General features: G+C 25.9%; 4 protein-coding genes across 6 annotated transcripts; 2 read left to right on the top strand and 2 right to left on the bottom strand.

Moving 5' to 3' along the window:
- The first annotated feature begins 540 nt into the window (after nt 1-540).
- LOC126921256 (tRNA (adenine(58)-N(1))-methyltransferase catalytic subunit TRMT61A) lies at nt 541-2,400 on the top strand. Its single transcript, XM_050732711.1, has 4 exons — nt 541-1,276; nt 1,442-1,714; nt 1,839-2,008; nt 2,227-2,400. The coding sequence occupies exons 1-4, from the start codon at nt 922-924 to the stop codon at nt 2,386-2,388; spliced, it is 960 nt and encodes a 319-aa protein (XP_050588668.1). The 5' UTR covers nt 541-921; the 3' UTR covers nt 2,389-2,400.
- On the bottom strand, nt 1,722-5,381 carry LOC126921249 (tubulin gamma-2 chain). The gene is made up of 9 exons (XM_050732665.1): nt 4,913-5,381; nt 4,416-4,618; nt 4,156-4,302; nt 3,955-4,091; nt 3,671-3,865; nt 3,472-3,583; nt 3,201-3,332; nt 2,953-3,135; nt 1,722-2,813 (listed from the first exon to the last, which is right to left on the bottom strand). The coding sequence occupies exons 1-9, from the start codon at nt 4,959-4,961 to the stop codon at nt 2,610-2,612; spliced, it is 1,362 nt and encodes a 453-aa protein (XP_050588622.1). The 5' UTR covers nt 4,962-5,381; the 3' UTR covers nt 1,722-2,609.
- Nucleotides 5,382-5,506: 125 nt separating this feature from the next.
- Nucleotides 5,507-18,760, top strand: LOC126921240 (transcription factor IIIB 90 kDa subunit). 2 transcript variants are annotated; one of them, XM_050732639.1, is made up of 15 exons: nt 5,507-5,883; nt 6,136-6,349; nt 6,447-6,531; nt 6,627-6,763; nt 7,033-7,137; nt 16,324-16,473; nt 16,708-16,801; nt 16,880-17,012; nt 17,086-17,179; nt 17,263-17,418; nt 17,496-17,581; nt 17,640-17,877; nt 17,967-18,141; nt 18,226-18,404; nt 18,480-18,760. In XM_050732639.1, exons 2-15 carry the CDS (start codon nt 6,136-6,138, stop codon nt 18,611-18,613), a joined length of 1,980 nt encoding a protein of 659 aa, XP_050588596.1. In that variant the 5' UTR covers nt 5,507-5,883; the 3' UTR covers nt 18,614-18,760. The 2 variants fall into 2 exon arrangements, with proteins under 2 accessions (XP_050588596.1, XP_050588597.1); XM_050732640.1 differs by lacking the exon at nt 5,507-5,883 and having other exon boundaries at nt 6,214-6,349; nt 6,424-6,531.
- On the bottom strand, nt 6,799-15,352 carry LOC126921246 (BTB/POZ domain-containing protein 3). 2 transcript variants are annotated; one of them, XM_050732656.1, is made up of 7 exons: nt 15,111-15,352; nt 13,025-13,306; nt 12,778-12,925; nt 12,494-12,710; nt 10,861-11,047; nt 10,619-10,797; nt 6,799-10,500 (listed from the first exon to the last, which is right to left on the bottom strand). In XM_050732656.1, exons 1-7 carry the CDS (start codon nt 15,205-15,207, stop codon nt 10,036-10,038), a joined length of 1,575 nt encoding a protein of 524 aa, XP_050588613.1. In that variant the 5' UTR covers nt 15,208-15,352; the 3' UTR covers nt 6,799-10,035. The 2 variants fall into 2 exon arrangements, with proteins under 2 accessions (XP_050588613.1, XP_050588615.1); XM_050732658.1 differs by lacking the exon at nt 15,111-15,352 and adding an exon at nt 13,908-14,149.
- Nucleotides 18,761-18,855: the final 95 nt, after the last annotated feature.

Genomic DNA, 18,855 nt, shown 5'->3' with positions numbered 1-18,855 from the left:
TTACTGATTTTCTTTTTTATATTTTTTTCACAAATAGATATTTTTAATTATTATAATTTATTATTTGTATCATTTTGTAAGTCGATAAATCAAAATCTTGTAACTATTTAGTAGATATAGATAAATAATGTAAAATGAAGATTATCATCATGAACATTAGTTTCGCATTATATTATATGATATAATTAGAATTTATTACATTTAAAAAAAATTTTTTTAAATAAATAATACAGTTTTGTTTCTAGATAATACACAAAATTATATTACGTATCATGCAATTACTTTCTATTATGTTTTATATTAGCGAAGGAAATTATATGTTTTATATATTATATGAAGATAGGCAAGACATTTTTTTAGTTACATTTTTAATTTTATTTGTACATAATGAAGTGAATTCCTTGTCATAAATAGTAGACAAAAAAAATGATAGAATGAATCATATAACATACGAGTTCTATTTCAATTAATCCATATAATATATATGTATGTACAACAGTTTGAAACATTTTTTTTTTTTTTTTTTATTAGAATATTTACAATCAATTCTCGTTGAGAATTTTCAGTAACTTCATTTGGCGTGATACAATGACATGGCTTATAATAGTTTTATATTGTTGGTTCTAGTAGAATCTAAGGATTTAATCTAGAGGGTATTTTCTTTTTAGTCTGCGGATCTGGTCCGTCGTGTCTAGTAGTGGGGTGACTAATGGGTTGTGGTGGTTGTTGACTCTTGAAAGTTTGAAACATGACTGTAGTTTAAAAGGCTTGAGATTTAAATTTTGAACACGTGTATTACGAAACATAACCTTAAATATGGAACATTGAATTTAACATTCAAATATATATAAAATAGATATAAAATAGAGGAATGTTACTATAATGTTATTTAACAAATAAATCCAATTTGTTTCCATTAAAATGAGTTTTAATGAAGTAAAAGAATTCATTGAAGAAGGAGATGTAGTCATTTTATACTTAGGACATAATAATATGCATTCTTTAGAAATAAAGGCAAAAATTCCTAATAAAAATGGTGAAATGGTTGACAATGTTTTTCAAACAAAATATGGAGCACTTAGAGTATTTTCTCTTGTGGGGCACAAATATGGAACCATGAAAAGACTTTCGAAAGGATGGGCATATGTCTTACAACCAACATCAGAACTTTGGACATTGACACTATGTCATAGGACACAAATTATATATAGCCCTGACATAAGTTTGATCATACACTTGTTGGATTTAGTACCAGGAAACATAGTTATTGAAACAGGTTCAACAACTATTAACTATTTTCAAAATACTTGTTTGATTTGATACTAAAAGTATTAACTTATCAATATATTTTATATTGGAATTTTAATTATTAATGCATTTTGAAGTTACATTTAGTTCATATAATTATCATATTCTTAGTTTTACTATCTTATTGTTTTAGGTACTGGAAGTGGATCTCTTTCCCATGCTCTTATTCGTGCAATTCGCCCTCATGGTCATCTTTATACATTTGATTTTCATGAGCAGCGTGTAAATATTGCTCAAGCAGAGTTTGAAAAACATGGACTTAGTAAATTTGTAACTTCAAATCATAAAGATGTTTGTATGGAAGGTTTTGGAAAAGAATTAGAAACAAAAGCAGATGCAATTTTTTTAGACCTGCCACATCCATGGTTAGCAATAGATCATGCAGTGGTTACTTTAAAGAAATCAGGTACAAATTGTTTTAGCAAAAAATTTTATTTAAGTTTTCCAGTTATTACGAACTTACATAAACAAATTAATAGTAATTAATACAGTAGGACAAAGAAATGATTTTTTGATTATTTTATGTTTAGGTGGAAAACTATGTTCTTTTTCTCCTTGTATTGAGCAGGTTCAACGTACTTGTGCAAAATTAGTATCAAAAGGATTCATTGAGTTGAATACCTACGAATGTTTACAAAGAGAAGTACATGTACAATATAGAAATCTTCGTATACTGAATTTAGAATACCTGCAATGTGAGGTATATATAATAGATGCAATATATAGAATTAATATGTGTTGTAAAATGAAAGATTCTTTTTATTAAGTAATATTTTTCGTTCAATTCTTATAAAAAGATATATGTATAAATATCATAACTCAAATGGCACGAGCTTAGTTTATATTTTATACTTAGAATGATATTAAATATCAGTTTTGAAAATATTAATATGACCTTTTTTGGTAACTATGTTTTAGGATATACACGAAGATATGGCACAACAAAGTGGATATGAAAATGAAGAGAGAAAGTTGCTTACTGCAATGCATGCTCATTCTTTACCTGGTCATACAGGATTCATTACAATTGCTACGTTACCTCCATTTTGTGTACGAAAAATAGAAATGGATTTAAAATAAAAAAATTGAGAAGATTTGTAATTGTACTAAAATATCATAAAATTGCTATTTACTATATGTGTAGTATTGAAACTTAATTTTCGTAGAACAATTTTAATACTCAACTCTAATGCTCAAAATAGCATCTGTGATAATAAAGTAAAGCATAAAATAACAAGTGATAATCAGATCTCAAGTTTTTCTTTATATGCACGATAATCTTATTAAAATTATTGAATATTTTATGTTTCTACTTTGCTGGGATTCCATGATAAATAATCCACTCGGGTGGCTGCCTGATATTCCTTTACCAAATATTCAACGACTTCTCTAGAATTATCCAATTCGTCCAAATTATCTTCGAACATTTTTTCCTTGCGAAATTGTTCTAAAAATGCTTCTCGCTTTCGTAATTTATCATACTGTTGTAAGGCACGGTCAAATAACTGAAATACATATGTATTACAGATTTAACAAGGCTTTTAATTGTTCGTAAACATAATTATCAAGTAATTCTGAAAGCACTAAATTTAATAATTAAAATAATTTAGTATCGTTTAATATGAAGGTATTTTTGCAACTTACTGATGATATGTTAGTATGATTGGCTAACATTAAGCCAGATACTCTATGTGTACTTTGAATATATGGTGATTTTCTTGAAAGGGCTACTTGTATACTAGCAGGACCCCAAGGTATAAATTGTGCAAGTTTCCTTTCTCTGATTCTTTGTAAAGATTTATGAACTTGGGTTGGGTCTACTTCACCCTAAAACATTGTATTTATAAGATTTTATTTTTATTTTCACCCTTAATATTTTTAATGAAACGTACTTGAATGATGTTTAAGATAGATATATAACAGTGAGATGCATTTCTATCTAATGCTGTGGAAACCATCATATTTTTCGGTTGAAGCAAACGTCTCATTACATCTAATACAGAAGTTTTTCTTACAGATGCTCCCTGTGAATTATAAGAGATAAGTTGATTTAAACAAAAATATTTTCAGAACATTTTATTAAATATGTATATTTTTAAAAAATTGTTAAATTTGAAATAAGAAACGAAATTGCTCTATATATTTCATAAAATGAATACTTACTTCTTGATCTGTAGTAAGAGGAGTATAACCAGTCATGAGAAAATGTAATCGTGGCGTTGGAATTAATGGAGCAATTAAACCAACTAAGTCATTGTTCATATAAGAAGGATACCTAGTATTACATGTGAATTAGATAAATAAATCTTTATAATCTTTTACATTAATTTTTTAGACAAAATACATATAAATGGTATATTACCGAAGTGTAGTGGTGCTAACTGACATTATTGTAGAAACAAGTTTATTAATTTGTGTAAAACTAGGATTTTGGATATGAAGTCTATCTGATGCTATTCTATTAAGTGCTGTGTTGTCTAGAACAACAACACAATCAGCACATTGTGTTAATCTTTTTAAAGTTAATAGGGAATTGTATGGCTGTACGACTACATCGCTGAAAAGAATTTTCTTTTTAATTTATTTATATTAAAAATGTAATTTTGTTTTAATTATTATAATATAGTTTTATTGCATAATATATACCTTATCTCATCTTGGTTTGGGAAAACGCTATATGTTTCAAGTAATTTTTTTGGAAACCTATCTGCGAGGGATTCAAGCATGAATGAACCCATACCTGAACCAGTACCACCAGCAATAGAATGACACAAAACAAATCCCTGTAAATTAACATAATGGCTACAATATTAATGATATAAATTCAAATAACATAACTACACATACCTCTAAACTATCACTTCCATCTGCTTCTCTGTCTAAAATATCAAATATTTCTTCTTGAAGTTTCTCTCCTTGATGATAACCAGATGCCCAATTATTACCAGCACCACCTCCATGTTTTGATAAATAAATATTCTCTGGATTATATAACTTGTGGAAAATAATATTTACAATAACAATGTATTTTAATAAAGAATATATTCATATAAATTCATGAAGTTAAACATATTTATAATATTTATACAAAATATAGTAATGAATACCTTTGAGTAGGGAGAATTCATAATTGTATGAATTACTCTAGGTTCCAAATCTAATAATACTGCTCTTGGTATATAATGTTCATCATCTGATTGATAAAAAAATACATCTTTTCTGTCTGTACCTTCTGTTGCATAATCTTTTAAAATACCTTCTGGACTAATACCATGTTCAGCGCATAATTTTTTCCAAAACTCAAATCCAACTAAAAATTGAAATTCTTTTATTATTTATTTTTTTGCTAATGTGGTATCGTAATACATCTTATGAATATATTTTCAAAACAGAAATTTAGCTTCCTACTTTCGTGGTACATAAATTTTACAATCTTTATATTTCTATTAGAAAACTAAAGATAAACAAAGATTATTTTAATAAAATATTAATGAAATAATAAATTATACGTAATTAAAAGCAAGTTATTTGGTTACATTTGCAAATTAATAAGAAGAAAACAGAACAACATTTTAACAAAGATATAAATTGCATAGTTACTTACTTTGATTACCGCATTGGCCAAGTTGTAAAGTTATCATTTCGCAAGGCATCTTGAATTTCTTATTTAATTCTTATTGAGAATTTAATTTTTTATTATAATTACTTCACTTTGATTTTACGCGCGATGAACCTTCAATTTGATTGATACTTCACATATTATAAATATAACTCTTCTTCGCGAATATTATAATAATATATATATATATATGATTATGTTTATTCGTACAGTTACGAAATATTTCTGATTACTGGTAATAGAATTATACACACAGAATAATATTATTCGAATCCGAATGTTATTGCTGTTGTATTCAGTTATAGATGGTGCTGCGTTAAATGTCAATGTTTTTCGCTGTTTGAAACTTCAATCAGTTTAAAAATGCAAGGAAAATTTTCATCATGAATGAATTTATATAATAATGAAACAATACAGACAGAAAAACATTTTTTAATTATTTTGGATAGTTTTACATTTTAAAGAAATAATGGTGTTTATATTTAAAGAGGTTGGACGCAATAAATAGATCTTACATTACACTAATCAAAATCGTATTATTATTTTTATTTAAGTTATTAAGATAATTGTAAATTTTATGATGTGTTATATAACAAAACAAGTACATGAAAATTAATGTTACTTTGAAAATTACATTTACATTGGTACAATGAAGAAACTATGTATATAGTCATTTAAAGCAGCGAATATATGTGCATATTTTTTGTATTCAATCTAATCCTTATGTCATGTTTGTAATAACGCGTGTGCTTCCAAACTATTCGATTAAGATTGTTTTATCAAACGAATATTAAACCCATCCTGATTTTACATATTTTTACGTATAACAGGGTATAATAAAGTGTGACATTGTTATTATGTTATCATTATTTAATAAAATTATTTAACCTATAATACTTGATATGTCATCATTTCTGTAATTTAAAGTTGAACATAAAGAATATAATACAACAAAGGTAATTTCAAAGTACGATATAAAAATTATTGTTTTTTCTTTATTGCTTAATATATTAAAAGTAATTCTTTTATTTATTTTTTAAGTATCTTGCATAATTTAGGGAAACATTAATAAAATTTCAATATTTTAGTTACACATTGATCTGTACATAGTTTGAATCATAAAAAATAACATAAATTATGTGAAAATGTCGCTTTAAATTCTTAATAATAAAGATTTCTCTTTGAATGATGGTATTGTCATTTAACAGATGTCTGCGAGTAAGTGTCGGAATTGTGGATCTACAAATATTGAAACAGATCCAGCCCGAGGAGATGCTGTCTGTACAGATTGTGGTTTTGTGTTGGAAGACCAACTCATTGTTAGTGAAACAGCTTTTAAAGAGACACCATCTGGGAATATGATGGTACTTGGTCAATTTGTTGCTAATGATAGCACTGGTGGAGCTACAGGATTTGGAGCAAGTATGTTATTTTATAATAAATATGACATTAAATGTTCTTTATTTTCTTATTACTAGTTTCCATCATCTGTCTAGTTTAATCATTTTTATGTTCATAGCATATCATGTCAATGGAAAAGAATCAAGAGGAATAACATTGCAAAATGCAAGAAAAGGAATAACTCATTTATGTATGCAATTACAGTATGTAAATTTTTTCTATAATACAATCAGTAAATTATTAATTTCATTTATTATATTTTATAAAATATTTAATATGTATTTTATTTTGTTACTAGATTAAATCAGCATTGTATTGATACATCTATGAATTTTTATAAAATGGCATTGAATCGTCAGTTAACTCGTGGGAGGAAGCAAGCACATAATCATGCAGCTTGTGTTTATATTACTTGTCGTACAGAAGGCACTGCACGTATCCTTTATATTTTCATACAATAAAAAACAATATTTTTCTTATAATTATCATTCTTGAATTTATTTTTGCTACTTTATATCTATTTCATAAATACAAAGTATTTGGTTTAGTGTGAAATCTTATTGAAATATAAGTCCTGTTTATGATATAAGTTGGAAGCTATACTAAACTGAAAAGCAAGAATTATAATAAATAATAATATAAGTTTCGTTTGTTATGTATGACAAGTTTTCAGAAGTAAAGTATATACTTAACCAATTATTTAGATATGCTTATTGACATCAGTGATGTGCTGCAAATTTGTGTTCATGAATTGGGACGCACATATCTGAGGTTTACGCAAGCTCTTTGCATCAATATACCTTCAGTAGGTAAGCATTTTATAAATTCGCATGTTATAAATTTTTATTTCTAATTTATGCATGTATTCAATTTATTTGCTCTCATTTAAGAACAAATTAACTAATTTTTAAATATCATTAAATGTTACATGATACATACATAATCTTTAACTTTTAATTAAATAAAAAAGTTCGATTTGTAATTAATTAGATTGACATGTTTTATTCTTCAGATATAAATTTTCTTATTTCGTAAGGTACTTTTATCAGAAATAACAGTTATTGTTACATTTATTACCGCTTGAAAAAGATTATAAACAGTGATTTCTTACATACATTATCGTTGTATTAAATTTTAAATTTGAAAAAATACAAAATTAAATACTTGATTAACTATAGTAAAAATTTGTTCATATTTGAAATATCTCTAAGTATTAAATATAACATTTGTGTCTTCACGTACATTCAGTTTTTTAATAGTAATAGTATGAAATATTAATTCAAAATTTAGTCCTATTGTATACAAGATGTACAAAAAAATTGAGGATGCTGCTAAAGCTGAGGATAGAAACCTTAGAAACATGTAGTATTTATCATAATAAGCAAAAAGCTTTTAATAATCATGGGTCAAAAACCGTTAATTTTGGAGTTACGAGATGTTTAGTACATAATAAACCAGCTGCTTTGTTGCCAAGAGATATTAAGTTCACTTCCGTAAAATCCAAAATCAAGAGATAAGGAAAATGCCGAGATTTTTCAATGTATATGTATTTCTGTAAGAAAATATGCTGAAGTGTATACTGAACTGAACAGGGGTCATATTGAGCATATGTTGTAAAGATAATATCTTACTGACAAAAAACTTTGTAACTCTGAAATTAATAGTTTTTGAACTATAGTTTTTGAACCCATGTTTATTAAAAATTTTTGCTGAGTACTACATGCTCCTAAAGTCGTATTCAACATTTTTGTTCATTCCATATATTACTAATAATCAAGAAATCTGAAGTACTTTAATACATAAAAGTATAATATAAGATGACTATTTCTATGTAAGATTTTTACATTTCTTTAAATTTATTGCTTGTGTAGACATTTTCAATTACACTTTTCATATTTTATATTGTAATGTTAAATAATTTTTTGATTTTAAATAATACCAAGTATCTAAAATGGAGAATACAAAACTAAATCTCTTATTTATTAGTAATAAATTAATCTAACTTAAACCCAAACTAAAATTGTTCACTGAATATTTTAATATTGTTTCAGAAGTTAATGATATAATTAATATCTTTTTTAATGCCAATCTTAAGACAGAGATGCTCTCAAAATTTACTTGTTCCTTTTTTTGGCACCAGCCAGTCATACTAGTAGTAGGAAGGCATTATTTTGTACATTTTATTATTATTGGTATTGCAATCCATTGTACTTTTTTAAATAGTATTTACTATTTTGCAATGTAGACTTTGGCGCCAGATTCTATAGCATTACTGAATACAATATAATGTTTATTATAAAAAAAAAGTAAGAGAGTTATATATAATTAGTATATACTGTATCTTGAAACTATACTAGAATATTTTTCTACTTTTTACATAGATTATAGTAAATTATAAAATTATATAAACATGATTAAAATATCGTAGAATGTACATATAAAGTATTGTTGTGATTTTTATATTGTATACAAAAACGCTATTTTGCTTTAAGGATCTACATTTAAACATTCCTTCTAATAATTTAGTAATCATTTTTTGCAGTACATAATTTCATATATTAAAAAATCAGTAAATCTAAGAAAGTAAAATGTATGTCCTCTCTTATGAATATGATACAAAAAACAAAATAATAATGTTACAATAAAAAACAAATATTATTTTGTATAGGCAGTTTCAATTATAATACTATTCTAAAATTGCTTATGACGCTTTCCAATAAGTATAGTATATTCTAAAATACATGATATATGAATGCAACATTAAATCAATATTACTTATGTTAGTAAAAACAGTATATTCTCCTCCATAAAACGATAATGTACATTGTTCATTTAAGATTTTAAAGCATTCCAATTAAAAAAAATTATAGTTTATATATTAGTATTTTTTAATTGAGAATTAATTAGTCGAGATAACAATATAGTTTCCAAAATTAATTGATCTTTGCTTATTTCTTTATATTATTATTTAACAATAATTTTTAAGATAGTAAATCCTTTTAAATAGCACTTATTAACTTTCTCAATTGTTTTCTATCAATTTAAAGATCGTTTTTACATCTTCTTTTTCTTCTTCAAATCTAACAAGTATTTTATATACTTCACTTGTTGCATATTTACAAATAATGTTTCAAGTATTTAAATTATATAAGAAATGTAATATTTTTTCGGAAGAAACAAAGCATAAATATGAATACATCAAAAGTTGTAGTAGACACACTCCTCTGCAAAAGTGCAAATTTAAAATTTAATTTTAATTTAAATATAGTAAACTATTTATTTCCTTAGTTTAATACTGCCTTTTTATTTAATATAAAACAAATAATAATTTTTATATATATATTTGACTTTTATTTTACGAAAATAAATGTTTATGAAATTATTCATATTTATATTCAATGTATTATAAAACAGAAAGTTTGTTTTCAAGTCTTTGAATTAAAACAAAGACATTTCTTTTTATATTTGATTAATAGAATGATAATAATAGAAACAAAATTATAATTTCTTCTGCAAACTATTCATTATGATTTTATACTAAATTCAAAATATAAATGTTTAATATTTTTTAGAGTGCATCTATTACACAATATTCGTCATCGATTTAAAAATAGTATTCAAAACAATTATACAAAATCTTGAACAATGTCAAGGTACATATTTTTAGAGACCAGCAGTTAAACCATTATTTCTGTGGTAAATTTCCATCAGTCATCTACTGGTGGTCCATAAAAAATTAATTCGGGTATTTGCCCTCCTTGTACACCAGTACCATTCGTACTTTCTGAACTGCATTGAAATTGAAAATTTACATTACCAACTGTTATCTCTGACATTCCTTCTTGACCGAAGTAACTTAGCTCGCCTCCGTCTAGTATTACACTAGCTGTATAAAAGCATTCTGGCTCGATTTGGATTGGATTCTCAAAATATACATGAAACGTACTACTCGAGCCATCCGAAAAAAATTTCGTACTATTTTCAGATAAAACACATCCCAATCTTTTAAGTTCGATTCTAACATTATAATCTGCAGCACCAGATGAACTTCCATAAAGTCCAAAACCAACAACAAATATTCTTTTATCAACGCTAAATTGAATTGAGTCACATCTGCCTCTGTAACGCCACTGATTTGATCTATATGCACATGACTGAAACCTATGACACACCTGCAAATAAAGCATAAGAAATTTTAGTTCTATCACTCTATATATAACTTATGCAAGCTGTTATGAATAGTTGTTTTACATTAAACCTAAATAAATGATTTTGTTTTATAATACTTACTTGAGTTTTTAAACCTTGTCGAGGTTTGGTAGGGAAGCAAAGTTGAGGTTTATTACTAGCAGTGAAATGCAAAAAAACATCAATTGTTTCTTGTTGTGTTAAGATTCCAGTCTGAGCAGCACTATTGGCAAATTCTTCCAAATTCATAGCAGGAAGTCTAATTAAATATAAAGCAGATCCTAGAATGAAAAAAGCACTAGTGATACTAGTTTTTGATTTAAAATTTTAATTTAGATATTTACCTAATAGTCGTCTTTGATTGGCTGATGAAGGTTCAAGTTCCTGCCGAATACATTCTGCAGTAGCCCATCTTAATGCAGCATCCCATATATGTATCTCTTTACAGTTTAATGTTTCTCGAGAAAGCACTGATTCAAGAGTGTGGATATCAATATCCACAAAACCATCTGATCTTAGCGCCATTTCTGCCTGTATTACATTCAATTTTATATATATAAATTTAGTAAAAATATATATTGTCTTTTGACGAAAATTTAATTATTAAAAAAAGGATATATTTCTTAGGAATATATTTTCATTGATTTTATGTATATTGTATGAATTACTTAGAAGCCAAAGTGATCAACTCTATTTCATGAAAAATACTTAATTTTAGTATTAGAATATATTAGAGTTTAATTTTCTAAAAATTAGGTGATTACCCATAATGTTATTAATCAGTTTGGCTTCTGCATGATGCATATGTACATATATCAATCTTATATCCGAAACATCCAAAAAGTATATTTGTGTTCTTTCTAAATTTAAAAGTATTTTTAAAATTCTAAGAATTCTTTAAAAAATATTAAGAATATTATCAAATACAGTTAGTATATGTAAAATATAAGAAACTAAAAATATAAGTATAAAACTAGTTTCAATGATTTAGTTAGAACCTGATCCTTTGTTAATATTGATATTCACTATATTTACTAAAAAAAATGTTTATTATATGATACAGGATACAATTTAAAAGTAAAAACAAATTTTTGAAAATTTGTTCTAAATGTATATATTAAATATGATATTTTTATGAGGAAACTAATTTTGTAATTTTTTGAAAAACATTTAATTTAATGATGATATAATTTATTACAATTAAATATTTTATGAATACTAGTGTAATAGTCATATATGTACATAAAAAATTAATTAAATAAGTATGATATAGTATATAATATTACAAAAAAATGTTGTTGAAGTATTTTATTTTCATACTTTATAAAATTGCTTATTATGTATTTAATCTTTCGTAATATTATCTTTAATAATTAATGAATGGAATTTTTATAATGAAGTTTAGACGAATTTCGATTAAAAATTAAAAAAATATATTTTTATAGTTTTTTGTAGATCAGTCTTTCAAATATTCACTCAATTTAATTAAAAAAGGGATAAGCAATTCTATATATCTTGAACTTTTTAATATACAGAATAAATGTTATAAATTCTTTAAGTAATTATTGGACTAATATTACATGTTATTTTAGAAAAATCATTATAATCATTTCTGTTGTGTTCATATTCTTCTATAAAGTTATCTTCATAAGTTACATTTTGTGTTACTTCAATTTCTAACTTATTATCTGCAAAATAAGGTTCACTTCGAGTTCGAAATAATGAAAACGATAATTTTTTGTTGTTAAGTTTAGAACAACAATTGTTCTCAGATAAACTGAAGCAATGAGATACTACTGATAGTCCATTTTTTATATTTCCATAATTATTAGTTTTTGTAGTTTTTTGAATAAATTGCTGTTCAGAATCATGTAATTTGTTATTCAAACAGTTTGAAGAGTTTGATTTACTCTTTAATGTTACATTTAAATTATCATTAAAAGTAAGAGACTTCAACATTCTTTTATTTAAACTTACTTGAGCATCTATAACTTCCCAGCAACGTTGCATAAGGTCTGGTTCCTCGAACAAACGAGACTGACTTAAAAGTAAACATGCATTCTTTGCTGTTAAACTTGTTTCTAAATAATTAACACATGCTCTTGCTAAATGAGGGACTATATATTTTTTAGCAACATAGAGTGTTGCTAACACTGTGTCGGCTTCTAATTGTACTTCATCACAGTACATATACCTGAGAAAAGATAATAAAATAAGTAGTGAATAATTTAAGATGTCTTCATCAAGCTTAAAACAGTTACCTTAATAGAGCAAGAAAAGCAGCAGGCTCTACATCTGGTACTTCTATATCTCTTTTATTCTCTGCTAGACCACCATAAAACATGGCATAAAATACAGAACTACCAGTGGCCAATACATACTTATGCGCTGGTATAGTTTGTATGTGACCTACATTGAGCAATCAAATATATTATTATTTAATATATTTAATACATTAAATTATTTTTACTGCTTGTTCAATTACTAAATGACTTTATGATTAATTACCTGGGCTTCCAACAATAAATATAATATCAGCCATTAAATGATTGTTAAACATGGCAGCATTTCGTTCACGAACTGTAGGTTTTGTTGCCTGCCAATTAGGATCTTGTGTACAGTCTTCAGGTGATGACAAATTCAATTGAGTTAAAGGAGATGATAAGGAAGACAAAGGTGAAGCAGGTGCACTAAGTGGTTGGTTTATCGTTCCTTCACGTTGTAATACAATGGAAGAAGATAATGGGCTTACAGTAGGTGGTGAATCTGATACAGGAATCAATGATTCCGCTAAAACATATATAATATCAATATGTTAGGTTTAGGTTAGATGAAATTCATTTCTATCTAGTATTTGTTCTTTTTTTTTTGTTATCAAACAACATATTTAGGCAAAATTATTATCTTATTATGTTAAAACAATTTAGCACACAGAACATTATATAAAAAAATTTAATGGATTTAATGGAATAAAATATGTTTAAATATTACTCTTTTATTTATCATTTTTAGTATCATTACATAAAGATTAAACTTAAAAATGGATGAGTAAATATTATATAAAAATTAATTATAACAAACATTAAGCATATGTCAAAGTAACAATAGTAAAGTTACAAAAAGTAATACTATTCTATATTAATTTTCACTAATTCATCAACAGTACAATTAATAGATAATACCTTTATATAAATATATTAATTATATTAAGCTAGAATATATCGAAAACTGATATTACCGATTGTATAACTTCATCAACAAAAAATATTTTTCATTACTAATAGAGGTTATGCAAGACAATAACTGTAATAAAGTTTAAGATCTCTAAATTAGATTATTTTTCCTACATTTAATCAAAGTTTGTTTTCGTACATCCATTATTTTTATTTACCATCGCTTTAAGATGTTGTATAATCTATCACCTTTTAGCGACGGTTCAGTTAAAACGAATGCAAAGCAAAATCATCAAAATTTTACCGTTAGTGTACATTATTCCACAGTTTTTAGAATAATTTTAAATAGAATCTTTTACTTCTATCATAACATAGTAAATATTTGCTACCACTGTAGCTTTAAAGACCACCTCTCATATTCAAACATTACGAACACAAATATACACTTATGTGTATGTAATATACACTATACACTTAAGGAAAATTCATCTATAGGTATAAAGACTTCGAATGATATTAAGTTCGGTTTGTTCCGGTTTTATTCGTATAGTTTCGTAGAAATTTTGTGGTGCACGTGATATGTATGTCAAATAAATTCATTTGAATGTATGTATACATACATATTATAGGGTTAATATACTTTTTGCATGATTTCAAATTTTTGTTAAATTGGATGTATCTTTAGTTATTACAAAAAAATTTATGTATTATATAAAATGGTCAGAAGACTTTATAACAATATAATAGCAGAAATTATTTAAAACAGAAAAGTTACAATTAGTTCAAAATTTTTAAAATATATATTTGGTTTAAAATAAAACATAGGTTAATAAGTATTATAACGCTATTATCGATTTATAAATTTTTCTAATTTTAATTTTTATGTTTTAATATTATATGAATAATACGAAAAATATGATCAAAATTAAACGTTAAAAATATGTACAATATTATTCTATTTGATTCAACATTCTCTGATTCATCGAACATTTATCGTAATAGACTCATTTTATGAAAAATCATAAGATTTAAATGAAATTACGTAAAATAGTTTAACACTATAATATTGTATATTTGAAGTCTGTGCAGTTTCATGTTATATACTACTTTGTAAAATATATTTACTATTTCATCTATCATTCATAATTCCTAATTGATCGAAATTATTTTTAAAGAATGCATTTTCAAATAAAATATTTCAAAGCTCAAGGTAAACTAATTAAAATATTGTTAAAATATCATTATGTGTTTCGAAGTGAAAATAAACATTATGGAAATGATACAACATTACTCGGATATAGCTAAACAAAATAAAAACAATTCCATTTATTCTTATTTCTATAATTCACTTTAATAAATGCATGGACAGTATATATTTAAGGTGCATATTATGTTTATTTATATCTGTAATAATTTCTCACCGTTTAACCATGGATTAGTCTGTTTGACTGTGACGTTGTCCTGGAACCGTTTCATTGGCTTCGTTGATATTTTCGAGTAAAGATTTGACATCGCCATTTTCACTTTTTAAACTTGATTGCCCGTTTTCTCTTCAATTGCAACACGGAACGATTTTGGATTTCATTTACATGGGCGCCATGTCAGACGGGCGCTGGTTAGATAGTTCCGTACGTCGGTCGATAGGAAACTTAGGGCACGCGCGTCCACATATCTGGTGTTTCTCAAAAACGCAAACTTCGATCTGCGCAGTATGTGTATACAGGGTGTTCGCTCTAACGTATGATTTTTCATCTGTTTTGCGATTATCTACTGTCTTGCTAACTGGCCATCACCATCCTCACCATTTCTTGAAAATATTTTCATGGAACGTAACTCCGGTGTTACGTACATATATTTCTCTCATTTTGCTTACTGGAGTTTTAACATTCAATTGTTTTGTATAAAACATCTGGAATTGAGTACCAAGTATTATTATCTCGCTCTATATTTTTATCTATTTCACATTTAAGCATAATTATTGATGGTGTAAACTCCTCCCTTGTTAATTGGTCAGATTCAGTACCGATTCGTGACCAGTTACCAAAATAGTATTGTAATAAAAAATGTTAACTATAATTTATTTATAATATGCGTGAAGAAGATATAAAGATGATGAACATTAAAATAAATCCCTTTTTTAGTGTAATATGATCAACAAGATCAATATGATCAAGACTAAAGAGAAAAAAAAAAATACATTTTATTTTAATACGTTGTCCATTCAACATAATATATTGTTCATTTAACAAAAATAAAGTTTACTTAATGATCTTTTTATTATATTGCTGCGAACAATTTGAAAATTGTGCGGAACATTAAAGTGAACACCATGTATATTTCGCAAGTAATGTCCACTCATAAACAATAGCGTATAATACAAATGTAATCTAATGGAATAAATATTAATTAAAAACTTCAGGAATTATATAATTACTATATATTTTATTCTTTTTGTTATTTTACCTTCTAGGTTTAAGTAAGAATAACATAAAAGTGTATTATATATTATAAAAAGGAAATTCTTGGCAATTATGTTAATATAATATACTATGTTAATAAACTAATAAAATGAATTTGTTAATATTTGATGAATTTTTAAATTTAACGCATTGTTGACATTATTTTTCTTTATAGATCCATGTTTATATATTATGAGATTTGCAAATAAGCTGGAGTTTGGTGAAAAAACTCACGAAGTATCAATGACGGCTTTACGAGTAGTTCAAAGAATGAAAAGGGATAGTATTCACAGCGGACGTAGACCATCAGGATTATGTGGCGCTGGTATTAGAAAAGTTTCATTTATTCGTAATCTAAATTTTATTTAATTTTAATATAAATACTTAAGTTTTAATTAATACATTTTTAAATTTTACATATGATGTTTGCATTAACGTTTGTTACAAATTCACCTAAACACTTAAAAAGCCAAATTATATTATTAAATATAATTTAAAAAAAAGATCATTGAAATTAAATCGATATTAAACAAATATTGCGATATTTCTTTTATATTAGCTTTGCTGATGGCTGCTCGATTACACGAGTTCAATAGGTCACCGGCGGATATTATTAAAATTGTAAAAGTGCATGAATCGACATTACGCAAGAGGTAAAAAGTATTCAAATAAGTTTTTTTCTAAATAAACGTAAAAATTGATAACAAATTTTTGTACATTAACATCTATAGGCTTATAGAATTTGGTGATACACCTTCAAGCGCATTGACTCTTGAAGAATTCATGACGGTCGATTTGGAAGAAGAACAGGATCCTCCAGCTTTTAAAGCAGCACGAAAAAAAGACAGAGAACGATTACAAAGGGTATAGAATATTTTTATTTTATAATATATCGTATATCTACATAATTAATTATGCATAATTTGTTTTTTCTTAGTTAAACATAGATACAGAAATAAATGAATTGCAAGCAGAAATTGACAAACAATTAGAAGAACACAGATTAGGAAAAATAAAAAAGCGCAAAGATGGTAATTGTAATAATAATTAAAAAATTGATGAATTATTTTATTGTTTTTATTATAGAAAAAAACCATAAAATATTAATTTCCAGCTGCTTCTATAGAAAGAGCAGATACTGATAGATTTATAAGGGAAAGTAATTTAGATGTAATTAAACATTACGTTGGAAACGATGTAGATGACCCTGACAGTGATTTTCAAGATTCCGAAACGAATAACATAAACGATCGATTAATTACTGGATTAGGCAAGGATTTAAACAGTTTCTTAAATTTTATTATAATGTTATGTTATAAAATTTATAATACGCCCAATTGTTTAAAGGACCTAATATTGCTTCTATGGGTTTGATATCAACAAATGATCGAGAAAATGAAACAAAAGACCCAGTAAACACAAATTTTGAAAATGTAAGTAAAATTAATTTTAATCAAAACAATTGTTATTCATTAATGTTTTCTACTTAAGGATACTGGAGAGATTGATGTTGCTGATTTAGATGACGAAGAGTTAGATAGTTATATTATGTCAGAAAAAGAAGCACAATTCAAACACAATTTATGGAATAAAGTGAATGCTGAGTATTTAAATCAGCAAAAAGAAAAAGAAGAAAGACGGCAAAAAGAAAAAGAAGAAGGTAAACCTGAGAAGAAACGACGGCGGACTACTAAACGTAATAAAAATCAAGTACCTGCAAATACTGCAGGTAATGTTATAATATTTACTACAAATTCTATAATATTAATTTTTTATCAATTGTTAGAGTTTATTATGTTCATTTTATAATTTTATTAGGCGAAGCAATTGAAAAAATGTTACAAGAGAAGAAAATATCATCGAAAATTAATTATGAAGTACTGAAAAGTTTAAACGTTAGTTTAAATAATTCAACCAAAGAACAACAAAAGGTCGAAGAGCCAGTTCAATCACCGAAGAAAGAAATGAATATTTCGTCAAGTTCTAATAAAATGTTAGTATACAATATTTTTTATTATTTTTTTATTCTGTACAAGAAACGTATTTCTACAATAAATATCAATGTTTATATTTATAGATCTAATATATCTAACTCATCAAGAATCAAAGATAAGCCAATCACACCAGTAGTAAAGAAACCTCATGTAGATAAACCTGAAATTCAAAAAACAAAAAAAGAAGTGCAAATGCCGGTTGAAATAGAAACTAATACAACTGAATCTATACTTCCAAAAATGGATACCTCTTGTGATATGGGTAAATTATTAATTTCCACTCATGTAAAATTTCTTTTGCTTGACTAAATTAATTATACTTCTCTTTACAAAATAGATGAGACCGATGATTATGTTGATGAGGATGTTGAAGCTGATCCCACAGAAATGACTGTTGGAGAAATGCTTGGACATCATGGATCAGAAGATGAGAATGACTTTGGATATGGATATGACGAAGAAGATTATTAATTATATTTACTGAGCTAACATTAAGATCTTAAAGATCAGTTTAATGTTTATGAAATCATTATTTATTAGAATACCATTTACTAGGATTTAGTAAAAAGACTGCAGTATATAATGTAAAATAAAGCATTTACTATTCTTAATTTATAATTCTGTGAATTTTTTATTTAATTGCAAAAACATCATAATAATAAAATGATATAGCGGTTAGGGTCCAACCTCTTGAAGGCGTCATTCAAACGCAC

The sequence above is a fragment of the Bombus affinis genome, chromosome 10 (assembly GCF_024516045.1).
Source record: "Bombus affinis isolate iyBomAffi1 chromosome 10, iyBomAffi1.2, whole genome shotgun sequence".
Taxonomy (NCBI): Eukaryota; Metazoa; Arthropoda; class Insecta; order Hymenoptera; family Apidae; genus Bombus; species Bombus affinis.
The sequence above is the reverse complement of the archived record's forward strand: the minus strand, read 5'-3'. Positions and strand labels throughout refer to the sequence as shown.

Coding starts and splice junctions, on each gene's coding strand:
- LOC126921246 (XM_050732656.1), bottom strand. CDS start 15,207: ATGGCGATGTCAAATCTTTACTCGAAAATATCAACGAAGCCAATGAAA. Junction 10,798..10,860: donor CAATCAAAGACGACTATTAG/GTAAATATCTAA, acceptor TTTTCATTCTAG/GATCTGCTTTATATTTAATT. Junction 10,501..10,618: donor GACAAGGTTTAAAAACTCAA/GTAAGTATTATA, acceptor CTTTATTTGCAG/GTGTGTCATAGGTTTCAGTC.
- LOC126921249 (XM_050732665.1), bottom strand. CDS start 4,961: ATGCCTTGCGAAATGATAACTTTACAACTTGGCCAATGCGGTAATCAA. Junction 3,584..3,670: donor GTTAGCACCACTACACTTCG/GTAATATACCAT, acceptor ATGTAATACTAG/GTATCCTTCTTATATGAACA. Junction 3,333..3,471: donor CTCTTACTACAGATCAAGAA/GTAAGTATTCAT, acceptor TATAATTCACAG/GGAGCATCTGTAAGAAAAAC.
- LOC126921256 (XM_050732711.1), top strand. CDS start 922: ATGAGTTTTAATGAAGTAAAAGAATTCATTGAAGAAGGAGATGTAGTC. Junction 1,277..1,441: donor AAACATAGTTATTGAAACAG/GTTCAACAACTA, acceptor TTATTGTTTTAG/GTACTGGAAGTGGATCTCTT. Junction 1,715..1,838: donor GGTTACTTTAAAGAAATCAG/GTACAAATTGTT, acceptor TTTTATGTTTAG/GTGGAAAACTATGTTCTTTT.
- LOC126921240 (XM_050732639.1), top strand. CDS start 6,136: ATGTCTGCGAGTAAGTGTCGGAATTGTGGATCTACAAATATTGAAACA. Junction 16,474..16,707: donor ATCAGGATTATGTGGCGCTG/GTATTAGAAAAG, acceptor CTTTTATATTAG/CTTTGCTGATGGCTGCTCGA. Junction 17,582..17,639: donor TAAACACAAATTTTGAAAAT/GTAAGTAAAATT, acceptor TTTCTACTTAAG/GATACTGGAGAGATTGATGT.